The sequence below is a fragment of the Euprymna scolopes genome, chromosome 2 (assembly GCF_053919585.1).
Source record: "Euprymna scolopes isolate OS-2025 chromosome 2, ASM5391958v1, whole genome shotgun sequence".
Taxonomy (NCBI): domain Eukaryota; kingdom Metazoa; phylum Mollusca; class Cephalopoda; order Sepiida; family Sepiolidae; genus Euprymna; species Euprymna scolopes.
The window spans coordinates 88894781-88920990 of record NC_136483.1 but is presented as its reverse complement, the minus strand read 5'-3'; the positions used below and the strand labels follow the sequence as shown (position 1 = coordinate 88920990).

General features: G+C 32.3%; 1 protein-coding gene across 3 annotated transcripts in view; it reads right to left on the bottom strand.

Moving 5' to 3' along the window:
* Nucleotides 1-26210, bottom strand: part of LOC145293275 (uncharacterized) — a 341197-nt gene that overhangs the window by 52697 nt on the left and 262290 nt on the right. For 2 of the 3 annotated variants that reach the window (XM_080139879.1, XM_080139887.1), the window contains 3 exons: nucleotides 9520-10142; nucleotides 2064-2209; nucleotides 619-836 (listed from right to left, as the gene is read on the bottom strand). In XM_080139879.1, the coding sequence (XP_079996005.1) occupies nucleotides 619-836; nucleotides 2064-2209; nucleotides 9520-10142 (987 nt within the window). Of the gene's footprint in view, nucleotides 1-618; nucleotides 837-2063; nucleotides 2210-5436; nucleotides 5550-9519; nucleotides 10143-26210 lie in introns of those variants that run through there. The other variant, XM_080139895.1, reaches the window with a different exon arrangement.

Sequence of the window (26210 nt, the reverse complement as noted above, 5' to 3'; positions counted from 1 at the left end):
CTGTTTTATGATTTTTTTATCACTTTATTTGCTTAAAACTCTAAAAATATATAATGTATGTTATTATTTACTAATTCATTTAAAAGTATATTCACTTCTGAATATGGTATTTTGAAGACTTAAAGTGCTTTGGTTTTTAAAATATGACTATTTTAGCAGAAACCACTTGAAATCTGATTATCCAAAGCGTTTTAACGGCCATGTGTATTGCTATTACAATCATATGGGTCTTTCATAATTTTTTTCTGTTAACCTCTAGCATTTTATTAAATTGAATCATTATTTCATATTTTCTGCAGATCAACGCCAAAACATGAATAAATCACCTAAATTACTTGTAGTGAAAAGAGTTCTTTCTTGCTTTGTTTTCAGAATTGATAATAATAGTTTTTCTTTTTTAATTAAATTATTGTTTTATATTTCCCTTGGGCAACACTGGGACACAAGTCTTGCTAGTACTGTATATAATTTAAATAATGAGTAAAGAAAACTGATAAGATGCAATTTTTCACAAAAAATTAACTAAAGAATTTTCTAAACATTTACTTTGCATCTCATATGCAAATTTAATACATTGTAGGCACTAATTCTAAATTTCCTAAACTGATTTTGACTTACGTGAAATGAAGGCAAGACATCAGCAACATCGTCATTGCTACTGGTACTGGTTGCTGTTGAAAGTGGAGAGCTCTCACGTGTTTGGGCACGAGATGAAGATGAATTGTTTTGTTGTTTACAGCTGCTGGCGGGAGTGGGTGGTCGACTGTTCTCGCCTCCTGCGGAATCCTTACTTGTGTAGTTGAAAAAGTCCAGGTGGGATGGCAAAACTGAGCTACCTGTTGTCGGATCGCACAAGATGGACAAAAACAAAAAAAAAGAAAGATGGAAGGAAATAGTTTATTCAAAATTGAAAAAAAAGTCAATAATTTGAAAAAAAGTGAATAATTTTTTCAATTTTTTTTTAAATGTAAAAAAAAAAAAAAAAAAGGTAAGAAATTAATGTAAAAAAAGAATAAGATAAAAAGACAAAAAATAAAGTAAACAAAAAAAAGGTTGTGTTCTGAAATTTTTAAGATGGGGATTAATAATCCCTATTTGGATTATTCGGACTAATCTTCTCATATATATCATTCTTATCTTGGTTGATATTTTCACAATGTTTCAGATGATATAATCTCTGAACATCAGCTGCATCTTTTCCATATGGACCTGTGGCGTAATGGTCAAAGGCATCGACTAACAATCGGTTCTATGCGACAGTATTCTGACGGTTGAACATTCAAGCCTTACTACAGACAATAATTAAGAATAATGAAATAATTAACACTTCTACATGGCTATGGCTGATAGAATGAGAACAATGAATTTGGAGCATAGAAAATGGATCTTTAGTTTACTTTCAGGAACCTCATAATTTTTATTTCATTTATTCTGTCCTCACATTCTATGAGCAATGTTTCTGACAAAGTGGAAAAAAATTGCTGTTTTCTGGGCCAGAATCTATCCATCTAACACTTGGCCTTGAACTAATAATTCTTTTTTTTTGTTTTGTTTAGCTCCCAACATCAAATGGCTTCACGTCTTGTCTGGAATGATTTCCATTAAAAATCAAACAAAAAAATCAAACACACACACAAGAGAAGCTGCCCCTCTTCATTACAATATTTGATAGAAGTGGACTATCTATGCAAATTGTCCTAAACTTTGAATGAAAAAATCAAAAAAAATAAACTGAGAAAAACCAAATAGCAGAAGGGGAAGTAAGGTTAAAAAATGTAAATTTGGTTGAATTAGCACAGTCTGACATTTGATTGAATCGATTCTGTTGTTGGCATTGGTTTACTCATTTTTTTGTTTTTATTTTTTTTTCTAAAATCAGGTACTCATAGGAGTAATCATGTGAAGGTTGTCAACATTCATAGTGAAAATGGTGCTGCAGAACTGATATGGTTCGAACTTGGCACCTAAACTCATCAATCTATGTCGGTATCCAATCACCTACATATAGTGTGAATTGTAATTTTCAAAGTTTGCTTAAATCAGGATCAAATAAACCAACTGACCTCTTAGGCATAAAAAGGTGAGAAAGTCCTCAGTTTTTGCACGTTTGGGTAGGCAAAGGGGAGACATCTTGGCTTTGTTTGGAGTTGTATTTGGAGTTGATGGAAGTGAGCCCTGAGCAAATTTTCTTTGAGCATGAATTTTTGTCCTGAAAAAAAAAAAAAAAAAAAAAAAAAAAATCATTAAAGTTCAATAAAATTAAAAATAAAAATAAATCTAATGTGTCTTGCTATTCGATTAGATTTTTAAACTCACACCCAAATAGCATTTAGACTTACAAATGAAACTTAGCTTCTGGCTAACCAATTTTCATTTGCTATTGTTATTAGCAATAACATTTTGCTACAATCTAAAAAATTACTTGGTTTGGCCCCGATTGACTGATTATCTGAAATATTTAAATAATCACCAAAATATAAAAAATTAGCAATGAGGAGAACTCATTTTAAATTAAAGACTATAATAAGAGTTGCCAACCTTAAGTTTTAAAATGTGCAAACATAAATTAACTAAAATGACTTCAATAGAGAAACGTGTTCACATCTTTGAAAACATTAAGTTTAGTTGAAAATGAAAAAAATAGAGCAATTCATTTATTTTTTTTAGTAAATTTTACTTAATCATAGAGGTACTGATGGAAAATATGTTATGACAAAGTTGCACACACTAGATCATCGTGTGCAGAAGTTAAGATTCATGTGAGATTCACCAAAAACAAAAAATAAAAATAAAATAAAAATATCATTTTGTTTTAGTCTTTCTTCTGACATATTTCCACTTCTTGCACTGTGATAGCATTCGATGACCCCTTTATATGCATTTTACACACGACACAAGCCATATGTATACATAGACTAATATAAGGAAAAATAAGTTCTCTATATTCACCTATTTTATCATAAAGAAGTCAGGGCAAGCCTTACAATTCAGGTTTGTTTTTAGATCAAAAAGGGAGTATGACTAGAATTTTACATAACTTCATACATGTAAGCATTTTTATTATCTCATAAAAATATTGTTCAAAAGAATGGCTTTACACAAAAATAGCAAGGTGTCAGCAGATTTTTTTATGTAAATAAATTAATGCAACATTTTAGTGGATTTTGAATAAAAACTAGTAATCAAAAGTTTAGACATTCGCAAAACCATTCCTCTTTGCCCCTCTCCCATGTATTGGAGTTGATTTAATAAAACACTTTACAGATAAAGGTTGCTAAAACTATATATTTCAAAATCTAAGTATGGCAAACCATAGTAAATGTCATTTTAATCATAAGCATGACAGACCAAAGTAAATGCTATATCAAACATAAGCGTGACAGACTAAAGTAAATACTATTTTAAATCATAAATGTGGCAGACCACAGTAAATGCTATATAAAACAAATGTCACAGATCAAAGTAAAAGTTATTTCAAACATAAGCGTAACAGACCAAAGTAAAAGTTATTTCAAACATAACTGACAGACCAAAGTAAAAGTTATTTTAATCATAAATGTGGCAGACCAAAATAAATGCTATTTCAAAGTTAAGCAGGACAGACCAACCAATGAACAGAGCCTATTACTGAGATTCTTTCATTGTGTTTAAAAATAAAACATTTTAACGCCTACAATATACCCAGACATCCAGAGTCAGTGACAAATGAGAAAATTAGTCATAACTCAGTCGTGTGCAGAGATGCCGTTCACAACACATTATACTGCTGAGACAATGCTTGATTCTCTAACAATAGCCAATATCAAACACTAGTAATTTGAAGTAGACGTTTTCAGACTGTAAAGTTTACTTGTTTTTCATTTAATTATGAGTTGCTATTTTATTTTATACACAGCAAAAACATTTTTAGATGGTCATCACTGATGCTCAGTGATATATCTAGGCAGTATTTTTTTCAATTAAGCAAACATTGCAAAAAATAATTCTTTTAAATTAACACTTATTTTTTCAATTTTTCTTATCTTAAATTGCATATATATATATATATATATATACTTCTATAAATTTGGGTTTTTTTTAGGCGTGCTAATATCCATATTAAAAATCATTTCTATCTATTTAAAAAGAAAAGTTTCTTATATATGTGTCGTGGAATTGCATTCACCTACAAAAGATCTAGCTAATTAGCATATTCTTTTAAACATTCATTTTAATTAATTCGCAATTTTTCGGGTTTTCTTATGGGATGATCATCTTTAGTTAATTATTATGTGTAATTATATTCATGCAGATATTGTACATGATTTATACTTGTATAATATTCGCATAAAAAGGTTATAGTAAATACAAACCTTTTTGTATGTATGTGTATATATATATATATATATGTTTTTGTTTTTAAAAAAATTTGCCTACCAAACTCCAGTCAGTTTTTGGTCTCCAGGCATGAAACATAATATATAGGGTATTCAAGCCCATGTGAAACTTTATATTTGTGTTTTATCTGGGGAAAATCAATGCAAAAGTGAAAATTGAAAAAATGGAATTTGACACGTGAAGGTTGAATGACGGCATTACAAATATGCATGTGTAACGTAATAGTTATTAGTTCAGGTTTTAATTTTTAGCCTTGCAGCAAACAGGTCTTCATAGCTCAAGCATTAACATCAAAGGAAAAAGTAAATCATAAGCTAAACGTTTTGGTTTCAATTCTCGGTGATGCACAGGTGTTTTTTTTTTTTATTGTCTTTTTTAACTTTTTAAATCATAACTATATATTGAGTCCAATACGAAATCTGCATTAATGAAAATATTATATATAAGTGTTTTTTTTTTTTACAGGTAATGCCAGGTGGCATGCTAGGATATATATATATATATATATATATATATATATATATATATATAATAAAAAATTACAAAGATAAATATTATCTTTATATTAGATCCTATCGAGAAAATAGAAAATTCAATATAGTAGATAGAGCAATTAAAAAGCATGAAAACTAATGATCCAAATCCAAATTGAATAAATTGCAATATTTTTTAATAAAAATTTAAACGAGGAATTATAATAAAGAAAAATCCTTAACTCATGGGTCTTCAGATACTCTTTTTATAAAATGATAAATATTAATAAAAAAATGTATCACTGATTAGCATAAATTTAAAAATATATTCAAAACTAATATTAAAACATTAAAAAATATATTAAAATATATGCTAATCAGTGATACATTCTTTACAAATATTTATCCTCTGATGAAAAGAGTATCTTTGAAAATCCATGGGTTAAGGATTTTTCTTTATTATAATTCCTTATGTGAATTTTTGGTGGATCAATAGATATTGTAATTTATTCAATTTTTTATTTCCATCAACAATTTTTCTTGTATGTATATATATAATTATTTACTATAATAATTAAATACCTACAGACACTAGTGTTTCATCCTTTCAGGAATCTTCAGTGCAGGGTGTCACGATTAACATCAGTCGATAGATTCGAACCCGGCGACACAAGTCATCTTTGGCTTGATTAGCAAGGACCGTATCCATTCGGCTACCGTTAACTGCGTGAAATAACGTTAAAATTAAACATTTTATTTTTAAATGTTTTTTACGTCAGTCAGATCTAATCATTTAATGATGATCTATGCATAAGAGCTAAACCGACCGATTTAATTCAACTGAAATTGCTCATATATATATATATATATATATATATATATATACATACACTAAAGCGCTGTCAATCAACACTTGTTCTTCTAAACCCTTTTCTGAATACATTTTAATTACGCAAAATACATATGCTAACAAATTCCTTAATTTGACGATGGAGTTATGTTTGAAATAAAATTTTCATTTTAATCGTTCTGAATAACCATAATTTTCAAGTATCAAATGGTCCATCTGTTAATAACTTTTAATCACTTTCACCCTCTCTCAATATATGTTGACACACACCTCCTGCTCTTATTCCATGCGGTATCTACCACTCTCACTTCTGTCACTCTTATTTTTACACAGAAGAGATGTTGCGAGCCTGTCTCTGCTCTATTGTTATTTTCATGGCAAGTGCACATCTGAGCTCCAATCTATGCTCCTCCCTCTGCCAAACTTCCATAAAAAAAACACTCGATTAGCTACAACCATTATCAACAATTTTCCCCACTATCTGTGCCTAATTCTAAATGCAGATTTCATGAATAAAGCTTCCTTCCTGGAACTGCTCGCATGTGAAACACTGTCCGATTGGTATGCTTTCCAGCCCATTACAATATGGTAGCCTTCAAGTCCAATGTAAACAAGTTCTTGTTGAGCAGTCCTCTTAATTAATCCAAATTCTATCCAATCTACACCATCAACAATTATTAAACTACCACCTTACATTCATTAACCCTTATCCTCGAATGGCCTTCGGACCAAGATAAGTGGTGACTTCCTTGTCAAAAAAAGATGCTAGATTGCCAGTTTGCTTAACAGTATAACCCATAATGGGAAAACTCGCAAACACAAGGTCACCTCATTCACTTATTTGGTATAATGGGTTTAAATTTCATTAAATTCATCAGTAAAAAAAAAATTAAGTGCAGAATTTAATCTTTTGAGCACCTCTTTGTAGAAAACTGAATAACATGACCCCTTAAAATAATCTGCAATTATTAAGTCGCAAAACTATTCCTATTAAATTTCAAGTTCATAGATTAAATAATAAAATGTAATTAGGAAACAAATAAACATCTCTTATCTAGTATATAAAGTAAAGTCAGTCTCTTTATCATTTTTTTTTTGTCATCAAGGTCTTGCTTCTGACAAAATATTTTACTGTGATTAATTAGTGTTTTTTTGTAGATCATTACAGCCATGTTAACAATAATAAGAGATTATAATTTGATTTAATTCCTTATAGAAAAAGAAACTTATCTGGGGAAAATTTATTTTTAGAGATTGTCCAGAATCTCTTCAAATAAAAAAAATAAAAAAATTTTAATTTAAAAAATCTTTATGTATGCATCCATGACAAAAGGAAAAGATCATATTCCAAAAATGATGTAAATTCATCAAGTAGTGTGATTTTTATAAAGAAAATAATTTATAAATGATTTTAAGCAATTAACAGAAAATCAGATACAGTAGAACCCTGGGACACAGTGACTCTAGGATATGTTTTTTTCAGGTTACAATGTTTTTTCGGCCCCTGGTTCAGTATTTGCTTACGGTGTTATTTATGCTATTTGATTATATACATGTGTATACTGTACTGTATTTTCTTACTAATTTTAATGCCATATCCCGGGGTTCTATTGTATTACAAAACTGGTTTCACAAGTTCGAATTAGTGCAAAGTTATCTGCCCTTGTTTCTTCAAGATGACGACATGAGATACTCTTTTTGCTTACTCATAAAATTGGATTTTCTAAGTAATCAAAGTACTTCATCAATTTACATGATTTTTGTAATATGACATTTTTGTTCCATTACACATTTTTTTAAAAATTTTTGTTTTTTAATATAAGAGGAATTCTAGACAAGAACCTTGCTTTAAAATGACCAACACTGTAAAAAAAATTGGAACAAAAACGATAGTTAGGAGAGGGGAGAAAAAAAGTATAATTTAAAAAACGAAAAGCAAAAGAATACTATTGGGCAATTCCGGTTAGGTACAACTAGTGTGGGTGTGTAAAAATAAAATCTAGTATTTCAAAAGAATTGTTTCAGATTCACACTTTAATGCCTCATGTAATCGGTGCTACTTAGTTATAAACTCTCTGTTTCTAAGGAGGAGTAGCAGTTGCAGCAGCCCCCTGGAGGCCTCCTGTTTTTATTTTTAAATGTTGCCAAAAAGATTATAGAGAGCCTCTTAACAAAATCTTTTTTTCCCAGTTATACATATGAGTGTTAATTTGGCATAAATTAAGATTCTGCCATACTCCCACTCTTAAAAATTATGATATTCAGCACTCATTTTCCTTACTAGCAAGGCTACCTGATGTTGCCGAGATTCTAATTTTCATAAATTATCTAAGACAAACAAAAATATAAAAGTAAAACTAACTAATCTGTTTAATATTGAATAAGTTTGTTTTGTTTTTTTTCGCCAGAATTTCCCCATATTAAAAAATAAAAGTAAAGAAACTTCTGTATGATGTATATACCTGTGACAAAACCAAAAATACTTCAAAAATCATGTAAATTGATAAAGTAGTTTTATTTTTATAAAGAAAATCATTTTCATGCATTTAATGGAAATTCATAGGCATTACAACATAAATCTGGACAGTTTAGAATTATTGTGGAATTATATCCTTTGTTTTCATTTTTATTCAAAATGGTCAACAAGAGAGTCACTCTCCGGATACTCATACAATTTGATTTTCTTATTAAAAAATAAACTACTTTATAATTTTATACGATTTTTCGAGTATAATTTTTTGTTTTGTCGTGGGTATATTATACAGATTTAAAAGAAAAATTTTTTTGATATAGGAGAATTCTGGACAACAATTTTTTTTTTTTTTGGGGGGGGGGAGGTGTAAAAATAATTTTGCCCTGAATTAAGTTTAAACTCAAGCTGTCTAAGTACAGCACATTAATTGATTAACTTACACGGGCAGGTATGAAACGATTACATTTCTTTATGACAAATAAAAAATAAAATATTGATCAGGATTAAATATTAAAATTTACAAAATCGATTGGAAATAAAATTATTGTTTTTAACATGGCCCAATATTTGCCATAATTCACTAATGAAATAAATATTTGTTGTAAACTTAAACACGGAACAATGGCCTGAAATAGTTTCTTACAGAGATACATTCAAAATATAATGCATCTTTCAAATCTGCGTGTTTAGCTTAGTGATTGGATGATTCCAACACAATTATCGATTGTGTTCTAAATTCCGGATTCTAATTCTTTTTAAATATTTAATTATAAAGCCTTTTTTTTTCTCTCTCTCGGATTACCTTAAAAACTCATGCAATATGTGCATATATTTTCGGAAACAAGTATGAGGAGGTAGATTTTAGTTTCATTGGTAATTTAAAAATCAAATATTCAATTACTGATTCCATTTATAAACTCCTGATTTCAATTCTTTTTAAATCTCTAAATATTTATTGATAAAGTTTTTTTTTTTGGATTACTGTAAAAACCCATTTACCATGTGAATACATTTTTCACAAACATACCTTAAATACGGAGGGGTGATTTTTTAGTTTTATTTATAATTTAAAATCAATAAATATCATTTTATCATTACCAGCAATTGAAAATTAAGTTAAAATAATCTAAAAATATTACAAGAATCGTTTTTGGCATCGGAAAATAGGCACATTTTTTTCTGATTTCTATCCTCCCAATATGCTCCAATTCAGATTGTCTTAACACTAGTTCAGCTATGAAAATGGTATTGCAAACTGAAGCATAACCGACCTACAGACAAAGCCTCTTAGAGAGATGTGAAGATGCATATGAAAAATTGTGTCAGGTTTATGACAAACCGCTTACCTTTTGATATCTGTAGTTGGTATGCTTGTTGACCTTACACGGGCCCCAACTCCAAGGACAGGCTTCATGGAGTCTCGGCTATTCTCATCTACAACCGAATTTCTGGCAGTGAACGCGGAAGAGGATTTATTGCTGTATGATGATTTATTGGAGGATGAAGAAGATGACAATGAAGATGACAATACGTGATTAAAAGATGACGGTGCCAAGATCGGTGCCTTGTTACCAGAATTTGTGCGGTTCTTGTATGGTGAGTTATTGTAATAATGATGATTATAAGAATGATTTTTGAGATGAGTATGATGGTTGTTGACGTGATGGTGGCTACTTCTTTTATAGGTGGATGTTGTGATGGGATTGGTTTTGCTGGTTGTGGTAATGGTAGTGCTGTTGGTGTGATTGTTGGCAGTGGTGATGGTCTGTTTGGTGGTCGCGGCCGAAGTGTGATTATTTATGGTTTTGTGATTTGTGTCGGACGGTGAGCTGAAGGAGTGCTTTTGGTGGTTTTCTAAGCACGGTTCCTGCTGTTGTTGCCGACTTAGCTTTCGACTCTCTTGTAAAGAAGCATACAATGCCCTTTTCAACTCGCGCTCTTCTCGCCATGACAATCCAGAGGAATCATCCTAAAAAAGAAAAAGTAAATAAAAAATAAACAAAATAATTAAAATTTATCTCATGAATTGATAAAAGTTACAGAAATATTGTTGTATTTCTGCTGTGGTCAAAAGAATGACAACACACTGAAATGTGAAAACATAATTTAGCTTCATTGTCAGTGATGGATGGTTGATTGCTAGGAAAGATGCACACACAGAAATTCAACATCATCATCAACGCTCTGATCCCCAGCTGGCATCAATTGTGATGGATGGGTGAGGCCCCGTGTTTTGACAAGCTTCTGGGTTTGACCTTTACTCCTGATCTGAAATGGAACACGTACATCAAGTCTGTTGCCAAGGTCGCAGGAAAGATGGTGGGATCCTTCTACCGCTCCAGAAGATATCTCACTACTGATGCAATTCTCTATCTATATAAAAGCCAAGTACGGCCAAGGATGGAATACTGTTGCCATATCTGGGCAGGAGCTGCCAAAAACAGCCTATCATGCCTTGACAGAGTACAAAATAGACTTCGTGGTTTAGTGGGGGATGCCCTTTTCTCTACCCTGCAACCCCTCTCCCACAGAAGAGACGTTGCGAGCCTATCCTTGTTTTATCGTTATTTTCATGGCAGGTGCTCGTCTGAACTCCAATCCCTGGTCCCCCCTCGCCAAACTTTCACGAAAAACACCCGTCTAGCTGAATCCACTGTGAAAAATTTCCCCCACTCTATATCTGTGCCTAAATCAAAACGCGGATTTCATGAGCAAAGCTTCTTTCTTAGAACTGCACGCCTGTGGAACTCTGTTCCGTCTGCCTGCTTCCCTCCGGACTACAACTTGGATGTCTTCAAGTCTAATGTTAACAAATTCCTAATGAACCGCCCCCCTAATTAAACACTTCATAAAATCTCCTCACTAACGTGATGTACTTGCAATAACCCTTATCCCTGAGTGGCTTCCGGGCCTTGATAAGTGGTGATCACTGTGTAAAAAAAAAAAAAAAAAAAATTCAACACATTGATTCTTCTCTGCTCCAAATCTTCAACAAACAACAATATCCTTTTGTGACCACCTAAAATACCCCTTTGGAATGGTATTGTCACTGTATCCACACACCAACGAGCATTTTATTCAGCCATTGTTGTTTCACTAGACTGACTTGACTTTGATTACACCTGTATAACCTTTTGCTGAAATGGCCATTATACTTTTAACATCTTTTTGACAATTGATCACGTTTGTTGTTCCTTTCCATGCAAGTGCCTGGTGTCGGATTCATAACTTTTATTCAATTGACCTTTTGGTGCATTTGATAATTATTTTACTGTTTTTTTTTGTATTTGTCACATGGCGCACGCTTTTGTCCAAATGATTTGAGACACACGGCCTAGAACATTTATTAGTTTTGAGAATCTAACATCACTTGTGAATTTTCTTTCAAGATAAACTAACTATGCATTATTAATAAACTAATAAAATTCACGATTTTTTTTTTTTTTTTTGCAATTCAAGCATATCTGAGACAACTGAACTTGAGTCTTCTGTATGACTTGTCCACCAAGTGTTAGTTATGAATGTTAAATAGTCTTTCGTTTGCGTTTGATGATAAATACACTTGGATATACAACATGCAAAACTGATCTGACTATAAAATAACAGTAACACTTCCGGTTAAGTTGAATCATAAACAGAACTTTGAATAACACCAGATTTTTTTTCATTTTTAGTTTGGTTTTCTGCACAGAGTTGCTTTATATTATAAACGGAACTTTTAGATCACAGATTTTTATTACAGACTAGTGGGGAGGGGGGGGCTTGGTTATAAAATACATTTAAATATTTTAATTAATGCAGATTTCGTATTTATTATTACAGAGCCAATTCTTTATTGAATATTATATAACCTAATATATTACTGATTTCAAAAGTTTAAAAAACAAAAAATGACTTGGTTGTCATAAGCCAGAATCAAAACCAAAACATTTAGCATTCCAAACTACTGGACAAGCTGTCACGAGATGGCATTCCAAATCACTGTACGAGCTATTGACAGATAAGAAAGATTTAAAATTAAAATATTTCAAGCCTGAATTAATTTGCACATGTGCACAAGTAATAATATGTCAGCAATTAACATGAAATTAACATTTTGCAATTCAATTTGCTAAGTTATTTCTGTACACATTCATTCATCAAGACAAACATTTTACTCATTATAAACCATCCTTGGTGTATGATTAATATTTCTTTTTGGGGAGGTTCCATGTTTTGACAAGCTTCTGGGTCTGACCTTTACTCCTCATCTAAGATGGAACACTCAAATTAAATCCACTGCCAAGGCTGCCGGAAAAATAGTTTGTTCTACCGCTACAGTAGATATGTCACTGCTGATGCAATTCTCTACTTGTATAAGAGCCAAGTAGGTTTATGAATGGAGTACTGTTGTCAGATCTGGGCATGAGCTGCTAGAAGCAGCTTATCCTGCCTTGACAGAATTCGAAATAGACTTTGTAGCCTAGTGAGAGATGCCTTTATTCCCCCCCTGCAACCTCTTTCCCACAGACCACCATGTCTCTGCTTTATCATTATTTTCATGGCAAGTGCTTGTCTGAGCTCCAATCTATGCCCCCCCCCGACCTGACTTTCACAAAAATCACTCATCTAGCTGAAACCACTGAATAATTTTCCCCACTCTTTACCTGCGCCTAAACCTAAATGTAGATTCCATGAACAAAGCTTATTTCTGAGAACTGGCCGCCTATGGAACTCTGTTCCATTTTCCTATTTTCCAACTGACTACAATATGGTTGTCTTCAAGTCTAACATAAACAAATTCTTGATGAGGCATCCTTGAATCCAATTTACCAAATTTCCACTAACAATTACTACAAGATTTTCCCTTTGACTCCTGTACACTCATTAACTCTTAACCTCGAGTGGCTTCCGAGTGACTCCTTTGTAAAAAAAAAAAAAAAATCTTTTTTAGCATTATGTGACCAGAGGAGTTTATCGGTTAAATATTTACAGATACACATTCGTTTTAGTCATATAAAAAAAAGTTTTATTATTTAAACAAAGTTTTATTTACAAAATGTTTTTTATTAAAAATATATGTATGCTTGTGAATAAATAGTATTTTTTTTCAACTTGTTAGTAGATGGAGACAGGTAATATACAAAACTTTCTTTTAATTAAAATATTCTTTTAAATTTTGTAAACTTTACAGAATTAAATGTTTACAAATTTTCTTCTGTAAGCAAAATATATATATATATATATAAAAAAAAGATTTTTGAAATGTATAATTTCATTTATAAATCTTTTTATAACTCATTTTTGTTAAAAAACAAAAAAAAAACACTTTATTAAATGTACACATATAGTTTCAAGTTAGATCATTTAAAAAACTGAATGAATTAAAGCTCAACCATCAACTAGGAAATACCTGTAGCAGAATATCCAGTGGAAAAGAGATCAATATGCGTATTTTGAAGATTTGAATCATTTTCCGAAAAAAGAGAATACACAATGGTATGACAATTATTTACGGCTGTTTACAGGCCATGTTTATTTTAAATCATACACTTAGCCATAAAACCTTTTTCAAACACTGGACTATCTTCAAAATTCCATTCTTGTTGGTGCCCAGCAAAAATAATAAATAAAAAATAATGCCCCCCTCCTCCAAATATTACAAGAATAAATTAATTCTTACATACCTCCGTAAAAATTGTCAATTATTAAAATTAATTCCAAATTAAAAATGCATATAATCTAATTCATAAAAAGGCACTATATTTGTCTGTCTGTCTGTCTACATATTTTCAAACTATTTCTTCCAAAACAAAGTCACAGAGCCGTGCTTATGGGCCTTAAATGATTGGATTTTTTATGGGCCATTCTTTTATGATTTTTTTTAGCTGGTTAAAATCGTTTTTAAGAGATCAAAAAGAGGTAAATATTGAAAACAAAATCCTTATACATTTTGTACATTTATCTTAGTATATTTTTAATCAGTTGATATGCATGTCACGTTGATATAGTGGTAACGTCACCAGCTTTGAATGCTACAGTTTTGCTTTCAGTTTCGATTCTAGCTGATCGCCCCCAAATACTATTTTTTTTTTTACTTTTGAAATCACGACTATAATAATATATACAAAATCTGGACAAATTAAAATATCATATTTAAGCGTATTTTACGACCAAGCAAAGCCCCCCACCCCCCAGCTAGTCATAATGTATGAGAGATGTTTAAAGAACATGAAAAAAAGCTAAATTAACCATTTGTTTAACGAAACAATCCATTATGGAAAAACCATGCAAAAGATGAGCATCAACTAAAAACATGAGAGAAAATGATGGAAATAAATTTCTATATAAGTTCATCATATTCACTTGTCCAATGCAATTTTGAGATGACGGTAAAGGTTACATTTTTAGAATACAAAACAAAAAAATATATAACAAGGCGAGGAGAAGGTTATTTGCGAAAGTTCAGCTTGTTAGTCAAGTGGTCAAAAACAACACTAACGTTAGGTGGTGACTTTCAGATGCAGAGGTTCGAATCCTGTATAAGTTAATGTTTTCTTTTTTTTATTTGGTTTCACTGTTTTGTTTTCTATTTCTATATTCCCAGTCTCAGACTAAATTCACCATTTATTTTTTAATGGCATTACCTCCTTACATAAAAGCGTTTAAAAAAAAAAAAAAAAAAAAAAAAAAGCAACATCTCTACAAAGTTGAATTTTTTTTCTTGCTCTGAAATTGATATTAAAAACTTACATTTTATATTTAAAAATTAATATGAACTTTTTAATATACTCAGTCATTGATGTGCGAGAAACAAAATAAAGGTTAACTAATTTGCATATTATTTTTTTTTTCTGGTTTCTGATTGGATGATTAGTTTCATTTAACTATTATGCCCAGTTCTATTTAAACATATTTTCTACATCGTACATAATTATGTAGCATTCAAGATAAAACGGGTCTAACAAACTCACATATATAGGCATAAAAGTGATGGTGTGTGTGTGTGGAAATTTTCTACCAAACTCCTCTCTGAATTTTTGGCCTTCAGACATAAAACTTGATATATATATATATATATATATATATATATGTTTTGAGACATTGTGTTGAACAAAGATGGTGGCGTAGTTCAGATCAGTAACCAAGATGGCGGCCAAGAATTAAATGCGGTCCATGACGTAGTAAATGGCGAACTGATTGAATCCAAAATTCGACAATTTTTATAATAATTTTGAGACGTTTTCATTGGTTGTTTAGCACGGTCGTTGGTTATAAAAATGACTGGCAAATCCATTCGTCTCATACCCCCATTAGGAGTCAAAAACATTTTACAATGAAAAAGAGAGGCATGTTACTAAGTATATGGCCCTGCGTCTCTGGCATATACAAATCTAAAATTGCATAAAGCATCTCAGGAACAATGAAAAACGGGTGCTTGTCCAGAATTCCACATATGTTAAACAAGTAGTAAAAAAAATAGTATGATGTCATACTTGTGATGGAAAGAAAATATATTCCAAAAATCATGTAAATCAATGAATTTTATTTTTTTGAAGAAAATCATTTTTAAGCAAATTTGAGTTTTTCCAATGCCCATATGTTAAGAATGGCTTTCTAAAATCTTGCAAATCGAGCATTGCTCCATCATAAAATATGCTTAAATATGTTTTAATTTATGCAGATTTTGTATATATTATTATAGAGCCAATATTCTATTGATTATTATATTGTATCCAATATATAGTAGTGATTTCAAAAGTGTCCCCTTTTTGGGGGAGCTGGTTTTCCCTCCTACATTAAAAACAACCTTGTGTCTAATTTGCTTTCGTTGGAGCTTTAAAATTTCTGCACGTCATCTTTCGTTTTTGATTGACTACGTTAAATTTGAATGCTTTAGACTTCCGGTCGCGTCATGGAGTAGTGCTAAGACGTCAGATTTTCTTTTACTTTCTTTTCGCTTTCGCATCATGGGTTCGAGTCTGCCTGCCTGCCTACTACCACGACTGATTTTATAGTTGTGTTGTTAGGCTTACTGTTTTTTTTGTTTGTTTTTTTAAAACCCGTATATATTAACAGATTTTGTTAAAAGTAATTCTCTGTGAACGTGTAGAATATATATTATAGATGTATTTAGCAGGACTCAACTGAATTTTTTTTTGTTATTTGTCGTACTATTGAGATTGTTCTTATACATATTAAAGTGTTTCTTTATTTTTATTTTTTTGTCTACAAATGGACACTTTACAATTGAAGAGTGGGGCATTCTCTTGTGGCCTTCAAATACAATGAAATATGGTAGAGAAAAAAAAAAAAGACCGAATTACTTCAAATAAGTTTTCAGTTTCTTTTTTGGAGTAGAAATGAGAGTGGAGGAGATAAACATACAGACAGAGACACACACACACACACAAATTTATATTCTTAAAAGTAACTCATTTTATTTGCATGCTAATTTAGGGAAACGCCTATTCCAAATAAGCGTGACAGACCAATAGACAAAGATAAGTTTTGTTTTTAGAATTCCCTTGTTCTCTTTCCCCCCCCCCATAACAGAAATTTAAATGTAGTATGAACAAACATCTTGCTGTAGAACTCCACATTTAGGACGCCCTCTATAAAGAGAATTTATTTGCTTCCACATGAAAGCAAAATGTACCACCAGGTTGTTTTTAATGTGGGGGGAGGAGCTCCCCAAAAAGGGGCACTCTACAAGTAAGCAAAAATAAAAATTGCCTTAGTAGAGAAGGGTTTCACTCCTACATTGACTAAGGACAAATTAGTTTAAGTGTAGCATCAGAACAGATACTACACTGTGATCTTAGCCCGAAGATCCTTTGAATCTAGCTTGATTGCAGTAGTCATTCACATTTCAGCAGCAATATGCCTTGTTTAGGGTATTTTCAGATGTATTTGAACTGCTATTACAAACTGAAGCACAAGAGACCAGGGTTGCGTTGTTATGGTCGGAGTCAGAGGGAATCAAATTCGTAAGAATGCCATGAGTCAGAGTCGGATTTTTTAATCTCTCAAAAAAAGTCTGAATATTGAAATTTTTAAGAATAAAGAGTCTGATGTTTTTTTGACTTTGTAACCCTGTAAGAAACTGTCTGACAGAACTTTCTATTTATTGGACACGTCTGAAAATAGATGCGTCCAATTAATCTAGTGATGAAAGTGCTACTTTAAATAGAAAATGTGATTGGCTGACAGACAGAGTCTCTAATAGAAAGACTTAGACGCATGCACATTTAAAATAAGTTACATCTACGTAATATGCACGTGTAGTGATGACAATGGTATTACAAATGAGAGCGTGACAGACGTGCCGACAAAAGCTTTGCATAGAGATGCAATGATGCATCTCAGAGAATGACTGGATGTGAGAACTTTTCCTTTTATTTATTTTGAATCATTCTCATGAATAAAAGAAATTCTGATTCAAAATAAAGTTTGGAATAAATTTGCTTTAACACATAAAAAAAAAAAAAAAAAAAAAAATGTGGGAATAATTTTTCTTTTTTCTTTTTTTGGAGTGAGGTGAAGAGGTTATGTGGTTCAACTAGTTTCTCCTAGCAATCAAATCATTGTCGCTTTTGTGTAACGGTTACTCAAGCATTATTAGGAAAATATTACTCCACAACTAAAGAAATAATTCTATAAGTTCAGTTACCTAGAACATATTTCATAGTGCAAATCTAACAACTATTTCTCAAAAACAAAATGAAAAAAGCGTTGGCAATGTTTTCACATTGCCCGTTACAGCTTTATTATCTATCGTTACAGCTTTATTATCTACTCTGAATCTTTTCATTGCTTGTCTATATGCAAAGTAAATGATATCACAAAAGGATTCACTGAAACCGGTTAAATACATCGAGAAAATACTTTTCTTTTTTTTTTTTTTTCATGAACAATGATGTGGGTGGGTGGGTGAGTGCGCGCGCATAATGAATAGTATTAAATCACGCTAAATTCCAGTGACCAAGGTTTTATTTATTTTTTCCAAATTTAAAAACTTTGGTGCATTTTGACAGACTGTTTCACACAGATGAACAACCAAAAATTTCTCTTTCATGTATGCTGTTCTTCAAAAATCCAAAATTTGCTTCCAGAAATAAATTATTCTAAAGCAGGGGTCGGGGGGGGGGGGAATCGCAAACAAGCAACTTACATTGAATCCAGTTCCCACAAGGAAAACACGTTTCCATACTATTCAGGGAGTTATCTTTTTCCATGAAAAAAATATGCAACTATTACCCAGATCAAATGTTAGAACAATGAGATCAATGAATAAAAAATATATATTATAAGTATATAAATAAAATATAGGTAAGATATACAAATTATTTCAAAAAATAAAGATATGAAAATGCAAGAACTTTTAAAATGTTAAAGATAAATATTAAGAACTAAAAATTTGAGAAAGTATGAATAAAGAGAGAAAAGTATGAATAAAGAGAGAAAAGTATGAATAAAGAGAGAAAAGTATGAATAAAGAGAGAAAAGTATGAATAAAGAGAGAAAAGTATGAATAAAGAGAGAAAAGTATGAATAAAGAGAAAAAAGTATGAATAAAGAGAAAAAAGTATGAATAAAGAGAAAAAAGTATGAATAAAGAGAAAAAAGTATGAATAAAGAGAAAAAGCTCCGGTTTATTATTGATCAACAGGAATCAAAATTTGAAAATGCGTTTAAGACAATAAACAAATAAGTATCATTATCACTTTCCTTTTTTCTTATCAGTAAGCTGGGGATGGGGCATCTTACCAGATGCCAAACATTCACCCGCTAACTCAGATATTCGAACCGAGAGATCTTTTTAAGATTCTGACTGTCCCTTTAAATGCAATTATTTGAATCTCTTGCACTTGGTTCACCAGGTATATTTGCTAGGTAGTTTTTGAAATTCTTTTTCATGGGTCCAGTTGCTCCTGTAATAACTGGAATGATAGAGATCTACTTAAGATTCCAATTTATTTTCATGTCATGAAATAAATTACCTTGATATTTCATTATCTTTTCCCTTTCAGCTCTCTTTAACCTAGCATTATTGGGAAGACTAACTTCTAAGGTTGTTTCTTTCTCTTTCTTGTCCTATGCCTCTATGTCATGTTTTATGGCCCGGTTTTCTAGGTATGTAGCTGCAGAAATTAGGTAGTCATAGTGGATGGTGTATGATTTATTTCCGATTGTTCTTTCTGGTATATGTCTTCAGAATTTGCTGCTGCTTTCGATATTCAGCCTTTTGCAGATGGTCCAGTGGAGATATTTACACACTCCATTGTGCCGGGTCGTATAATAGCCATCCCCAAAAGAACTTTATAGTTAGATGTCTGGTGGCTCACACTCTCTACTTCTGTGTGGCAGAGATTGAGTTCATTTATGGAAAGGGAAATGAAGGAAATAACTATTTAAAATCTATATCAAAGCTTCAGATAGGTACTTTTTTTTCGACTGACCAATAAAATATTAACCAACAACCATCCAAAACACGTCTTCTTGTCAAGCAAAAATATCACTTGTTTTATTCAGCCGAAAGCAAGTATTTTGCATAATTACGAACCTTGCCTCAAGATCAAACGATTTTAGGTAAACTCCTGCGTGCAGCCATTGTTTGCTTGCAGCAGGCGCATTGCTAGCCCTGGCAACTTTCCCTTGTTTCTATGACTAATTTTGTTAAAGTAATGTTATTTTCAGCTCTACAAAATGATTGGATGCAGCAGCTTTCAAAACCGTTAACACATGAGAAATGCTAAGGTTTGAATGCTGCCAAATTTCTTTCGAATTTCTAAAGGTCACATCGTAATTCATTTTTTTTATAACTATTAACAAACGATTAAAATGGCTGATTTGTTTATGAATAAATATAAGCATTTTTTTAAATTTAACTTTATAATTAAATAACTTTTTAAATAAGATTCTTTAAATTACATGTTATTTTATACACTTATTTGGATTCGTCAGACTACTGTTCTCATCTGGAGTGTCATTTTCAAAGTTTTGGTCGATGAAATCTTCGACCTTCTTCAGGTGTATCTTGTCAAACTTGAGAATGTTTCTGTCAAATTCTGGAATTTGAACGGAATTTCGAACAGGACCGCTTATTTACTTTATTGGGATAGCATGTTCTTGTTCCATCAGTCATGACTGAATAGAGGTTCTAAATAATTCGCAATTGTATTTTTCGGTCGCCCACACTGAGGATTCATTCAAACTTCAAGAGAATATCACTTTTACAATTGATTTTTCCAAGTACTCTAACCATTGTGCCATTGGTCCTTGCGGACATCTACCGAAACTTTGTGAAAATCAAATTCAAGATGAGAACAGTAGTCCGATGAATTCAAATGATACAAATAACTAATCCTCATCTCAAAAATTCGCTATTTTATGCTATTGCATATTTATTTCAATAAATATTCAATAATCAATAAATAAATTAATAATAAATAAATAAAAAAATTTAATTATCAAATGAGGTGATGGCAGTCTAGTGATTAACAACACGGACAGACAACCTAGGTGTTCCAAGTTCGAATCCAGTCTAATCCACAGAAATCATTTTTACTAAAGATGTTGGTAATCTTTACACGGTCCTCCCATAAACCCTGTCTTTCTAAAACGAATTCTGACAAGATAAATATTGAGGAAACCAATTTCAACAATAGAATCTTCAGATTCATACACTATAATGATGAATAATCAAATATGCAATTATTAAAATCTAACAAGAAACACCGACACGTGGGAAATGATCATAACGTTATTAATGTAAAGATTTAACTTGTTTGATTCAGCAATTTTTACACTTGAGCCATAGCATAACTTGTGACAGCTTTCATCTTATTCAGTCAAGCTAGCTCTTTCCAATGAATTCACCAAATTCTGCATGAAGACAAACCAGGTACAGCAATCTATTGTTGATATTGAAACGAGTAACAGCAAGTCTCGATTCCATTGACAAACATATGTAGATATGCGAATGTGTCATAATTTCTGCATCCTGCTTCTCTGTCCTGAGCAAAGGTTGAGTTGAGCACTACACCACTTCTTCCGGATTTGATATGGAGTTGGATTGATGCCTTCCTCCATAAGCTCCTCATTGAAGCTGAAGAGTGTGACCAAACCGACGAAGACATCCTGTAAGGAGAGCTTGCTGAAGGGAGGATATTAGTGACAAACTGCCGTAGAGAGAATTGATTTAAAACTTCTGATCTAAAGATCTGCAGCTTTTATTGGTCAGGATTCACACTCCAGATAATGAAACCTACTGAGCCATCGTGGAAATCTGTGCTCTTCAGAATGCAATTCTAGTTAATAGAGCAACTTTAACTCTTAGCAAATTACTAATTTTTATGGCTGAAAACATTTGGAAGAAATGTCAAATCAAAAAAAGAAAAAGAAAATCAACCCAGGAATGGAGGTTGGACAGGTTGTTCTTTGTTTTTTTTTTTTTTTTGTTTTTGTTTTATGTCAGCACCTTAACTCTCATTTTGACTGCAATCATTTTAGCAGGCCAAGATGGAGGCAGGGTTTAGCCATTACTTAATAAAGGACAAGTGTCAAATTCTTGATAAGATTGTCCAAAAAAAAAAAAAAATCTATTTAAAGAACGACAATGTAAGGGTGTAAGAAGTCAAACGTCAAAAGGAAATAAAAGTCAAAATAGAGGATGTAATTTTTGAAGATTATTTAATGGAAAGTTCAAAAAGTGATAAGACTGGATTTGAAGGAGCAAAAATAAAACAATTTGCTTCCACATAATAAAACCCCATGTTACCGGAGCTAAAAACAAACAACAACAACAAATACAAAAATGAATTCAAGGTTGTGAAGTTAGTAGCCGAAACACTACTTATTTGTAATTGTAATGTTTATCAGCCTAGTTTGGTTAAGCCATCAGCTTTTTGAGCAATTACACAGTCTGACTATCACAACCGACTTCTGACAATACCGAGGCAAGTCACATGATATGGCTAAGCAATCTCGATTTCAAAAATTAACTACTTGTGGGGCTGATAGTATTGCTAAGTCACCTTTAATTGTCGCTGCCCAAATGTTCAACTGCCAACCAGCACGTCTGCGCCAATCAGGTAAGGAAGTATCTCATGGATGAGAGAATGAGACACCAAGCTACATGTGCTATATGATCAAAACACTCAGTCCACCTCAAAAATTTTTAAACATATTCTGACATAATCGTTATCCAATCTATTCATAGTTTTCAATCCTCTTGTAGTATTGTTCATCATCCAACTGAAATTACTCCTTGAGCAGCTTTTGACCTTGATAAGTAATTTAAAATAATACCAGCAGATGTAGCCTGCCTGACTATCAAATGTTGATCATAAGCTATCATAAAAGCAACATGTGGATCATAAGGTATCATAAAAGCCACATGTGGATCATAACCTATCATAAAAGCCACATGTGGATCATAATTTATCATAAAAGCCACATGTGGATCATAGGCTGTTGTAAAAGCAGCATGTGGATCATAGGCTGTTGTAAAAGCAACATGTGGATCATAGGCTATCATAAAAGCAACATGTGGACCAAACTGTCATAAAAGCAACATGTGGATCATAGGCTGTCGTAAAAGCAACATGTGGACCAAACTGTCATAAAAGCAACATGTGGATCATAGGCTGTCGTAAAAGCAACATGTGGACCAAACTGTCATAAAAGCAACATGTGGATCATAGGCTGTCGTAAAAGCAACATGTGGATCATAGGCTATCGTAAAAGCAACATGTGGATCATAGGCTATCATAAAAGCAACATGTGGATCATAGGCTATCATAAAAGCAATATGTGGATCGTAAGATATCGTAAAAGCAATATGTGGATCATAACCTATCGTAAAAGCAATATGTGGATCATAACCTATCGTAAAAGCAATATGTGGATCATAACCTATCGTAAAAGCAATATGTGGATTGTAACCTATCGTAAAAGCAATATGTGGATTGTAACCTATCGTAAAAGCAATATGTAGATTGTAACCTATCGTAAAAGCAATATGTGGATCGTAAGCTATCGTAAAAATAATATGTGGATCGTAAGCTATCGTAAAAGCAATATGTGGATCGTAAGCTATCGTAAAAGCAATATGTGGATCGTAAGCTATCGTAAAAGCAATATGTGGATCGTAAGCTATCGTAAAAGCAATATGTGGATCGTAAGCTATCGTAAAAGCAATATGTGGATCGTAAGCTATAGTAAAAGCAATATGTGGATCGTAAGCTATCGTAAAAGCAATATGTTGACCGTAAGCTATCGTAAAAGCAATATGTTGACCGTAAGCTATCGTAAAAGCAATATGTGGATTATAAGCTATCGTAAAAGCAATATTTGACCGTAAGCTATCGTAAAAGCAATATGTGGATTATAAGCTATCGTAAAAGCAATATTTGGTTCGTAAGCTATCGTAAAAATAATGTGGATCGTAAGCTACTGGTTCAATGCTTTACATCTTGTCATATGTCAGACAACTTCTATAAATTGATTAGCAAGGAGACCCAACATTGCCCAAGATTGAAAGAGGACCCACTGGGAGAAAACTTTACATTGCTTCCTGCACGGAATTAATCCACAATACATTGTAGTTGATATTGCACTCTTGAGAACCTACTGTTGATTTTATAAAATTATTTTTATATAATTGCTTGAATTAAAGTTTAAAATGTAAAAGTCATGTACCATGGTTTAATTGCGCTCGAAACAAAGATTCATTTCGAATGCACCCCGTCTCAGCAAAGAGCTTAATTGTGTATTTTATAGACTGGGCATTTCTGCTTATGCAGTGATAAAACTTCTCGGATGCAATTGTGATGGTAACCTGTATAAGATGTTAACTTTGGTCAAAATCAGACTTCCTTCTTTAATTGGATTTTTTTTTTTTGGATTATGGATTTTCAATACTTATGAGACATTCCAATACAAAACCTATCTAAGAACATTCCCAGATTCATCAAGCACATTTGTGTGAAATTCCCCCCCCCCCAAAAAAAATTAAAAATTAGCCCAGCCGTTTTTACGTCCATAGGGAACAAACACACACACACACACACACACACAAAGTGCCTTATTTATATATATTATTGAAGTAGATTTCCAAGTTAACCTATTTCTCACCACGTCTTCATCCCTTTTTCTCAAGTCAATTTTTATCATTTCCCTCCATGTTTTCCTTGGCTATACCTTGTGAGCTGACCCTGCTACCTCAACTGTTCTATATCTACCTTAACCAAGTGTGCTCATTCATTCTTTGAATGTGCCCATAACACTGGAGTCTCCTGTTCTACACACATTATATATATGGTCCAGATTTAAATCTTCCTCTGGGGGTCATTAGATCTTTACAAGGTAATGCTAATGCAAACAAATATGGGCATTTTGTTATGAAAATCGCTCCAGACAAGGTATGAAGCCACTTGATGTATGGAGCTAACAAGAATGAAAAATGATTATCGCAAAGACAGGAGATGCCTATTGCCTTAATTTTGAAAAGACCAAGGCTATATAGGAAAACAGTCAGCAGAAAGAGTTCCACAAGCCTGTAGCTCTCCAATAGGAAACTGCCATAATAGTATTTACAGACAAGACAGACTAATTTCTTTATAAGGAAGTCCAATCACATAAAAGTAAGCGATCCCAACTGCTGATGAAACTGTTGAATTTCAAGTGTCAACTTGAAACACTCTAGCCACACTGAAGAACTGCAATACAGCAAAACAACTACCTATGGTTTACTACATTTACTCACTGTTCATGGGTTCAGGTCGTTTTTACAGGAATTAATAGTAATCACTCAGTGTAAAGCAATGCTCTTTGAAAAAGAGCAGAGCTCTGTAGGCAGGTGATGATCAGGAGATAAACAAATGCAAGCATTATAATTCCCCTTGTTTCATAGCAAGGATACGGCTAAGAGGTCCTGGTTACCAACCAAAGAGTTGGGTTTCAAATCTCAGCTTGAAACATATGCCATGGCTAGCCACCCTGAAGAATCAGAATATGTCAAAAAGCTCTATTTATAGAATTATTGAATGCAAAAAAAAAAAAAAAAAAAAAAAAAAACCCTTCCAAAACAGTCATTCTTTTCCACAGAAGAGACATCGCAAGCCTATCTCTGCTGTATCATTATTTTATGTCAAGTGCTCGTCTGAGCTTCAATCTATGGTCCTCCCTTACCAAACTTTCACAAAAAACACTCATCTAGCTAAAAGGACCAACAGTTTCCCTGACTCTCTATCGGTGCCAACATAAAATCGATGGACATAGCTCCTTTCCTAGAACTGCCCATCTGTGAAACTGTTCCGCTGGCTTGGTCGTCTTCAAGTCCAATGTAAAGTTTTTATTGGGCCCTCTCCTCTAAATAGTCTATTTATACCCAGTTTCCTTCACTATTAATACACTACCATACACTCATTCATTCATTCTTATCTTTGAGTGGCTTTCAGGCCTTGATAAGTGGTGACTCCCATGTCAAAAAAAAAATATGCATGGAGACACGGCTAAGAATTTCAAAGCCAGTTTAGAGGACTTTCTATCTACCAGTTTTGATGTTTCAAATTCCTTTCCCATTTCAAAGGGTCACAAAGTTTAGTCGTTCTTTATTTTCAACTATTACCAAATGATTTCAATGGTCGATTTGTTTATGAAGAAATTTAAAAGCATTTGGGTGGACTTAATTGCGACTTTAAATTATTATTTTTTTTTTTTTTTAGATTTCTTTTTTAAAGTATGTTTAGCACTTGAGCAGCATTAATCACTTATTGTTAAATAGATAAAGATTTATCAGTCCTACTTTTTATTTTGTTTATAAATTTCATTTTTTGTTGTTTCATTTTAAACTTTTTTTTTTCTGTTATAACATGAATGGCACTTATCATGCTGGGTTTATTGTTAGAGCCCCCCACCCACACACAGTCATTTACACAGTACAGCTGTTAGCAGTAAAACAAAAGCACAACAGATGTATATGAGAGAGGTACCCCCAGGGTGTGAGATGGGAAGAGGTGCAAAAGAGGACCATTTTTTTGTTTTTGAAGAG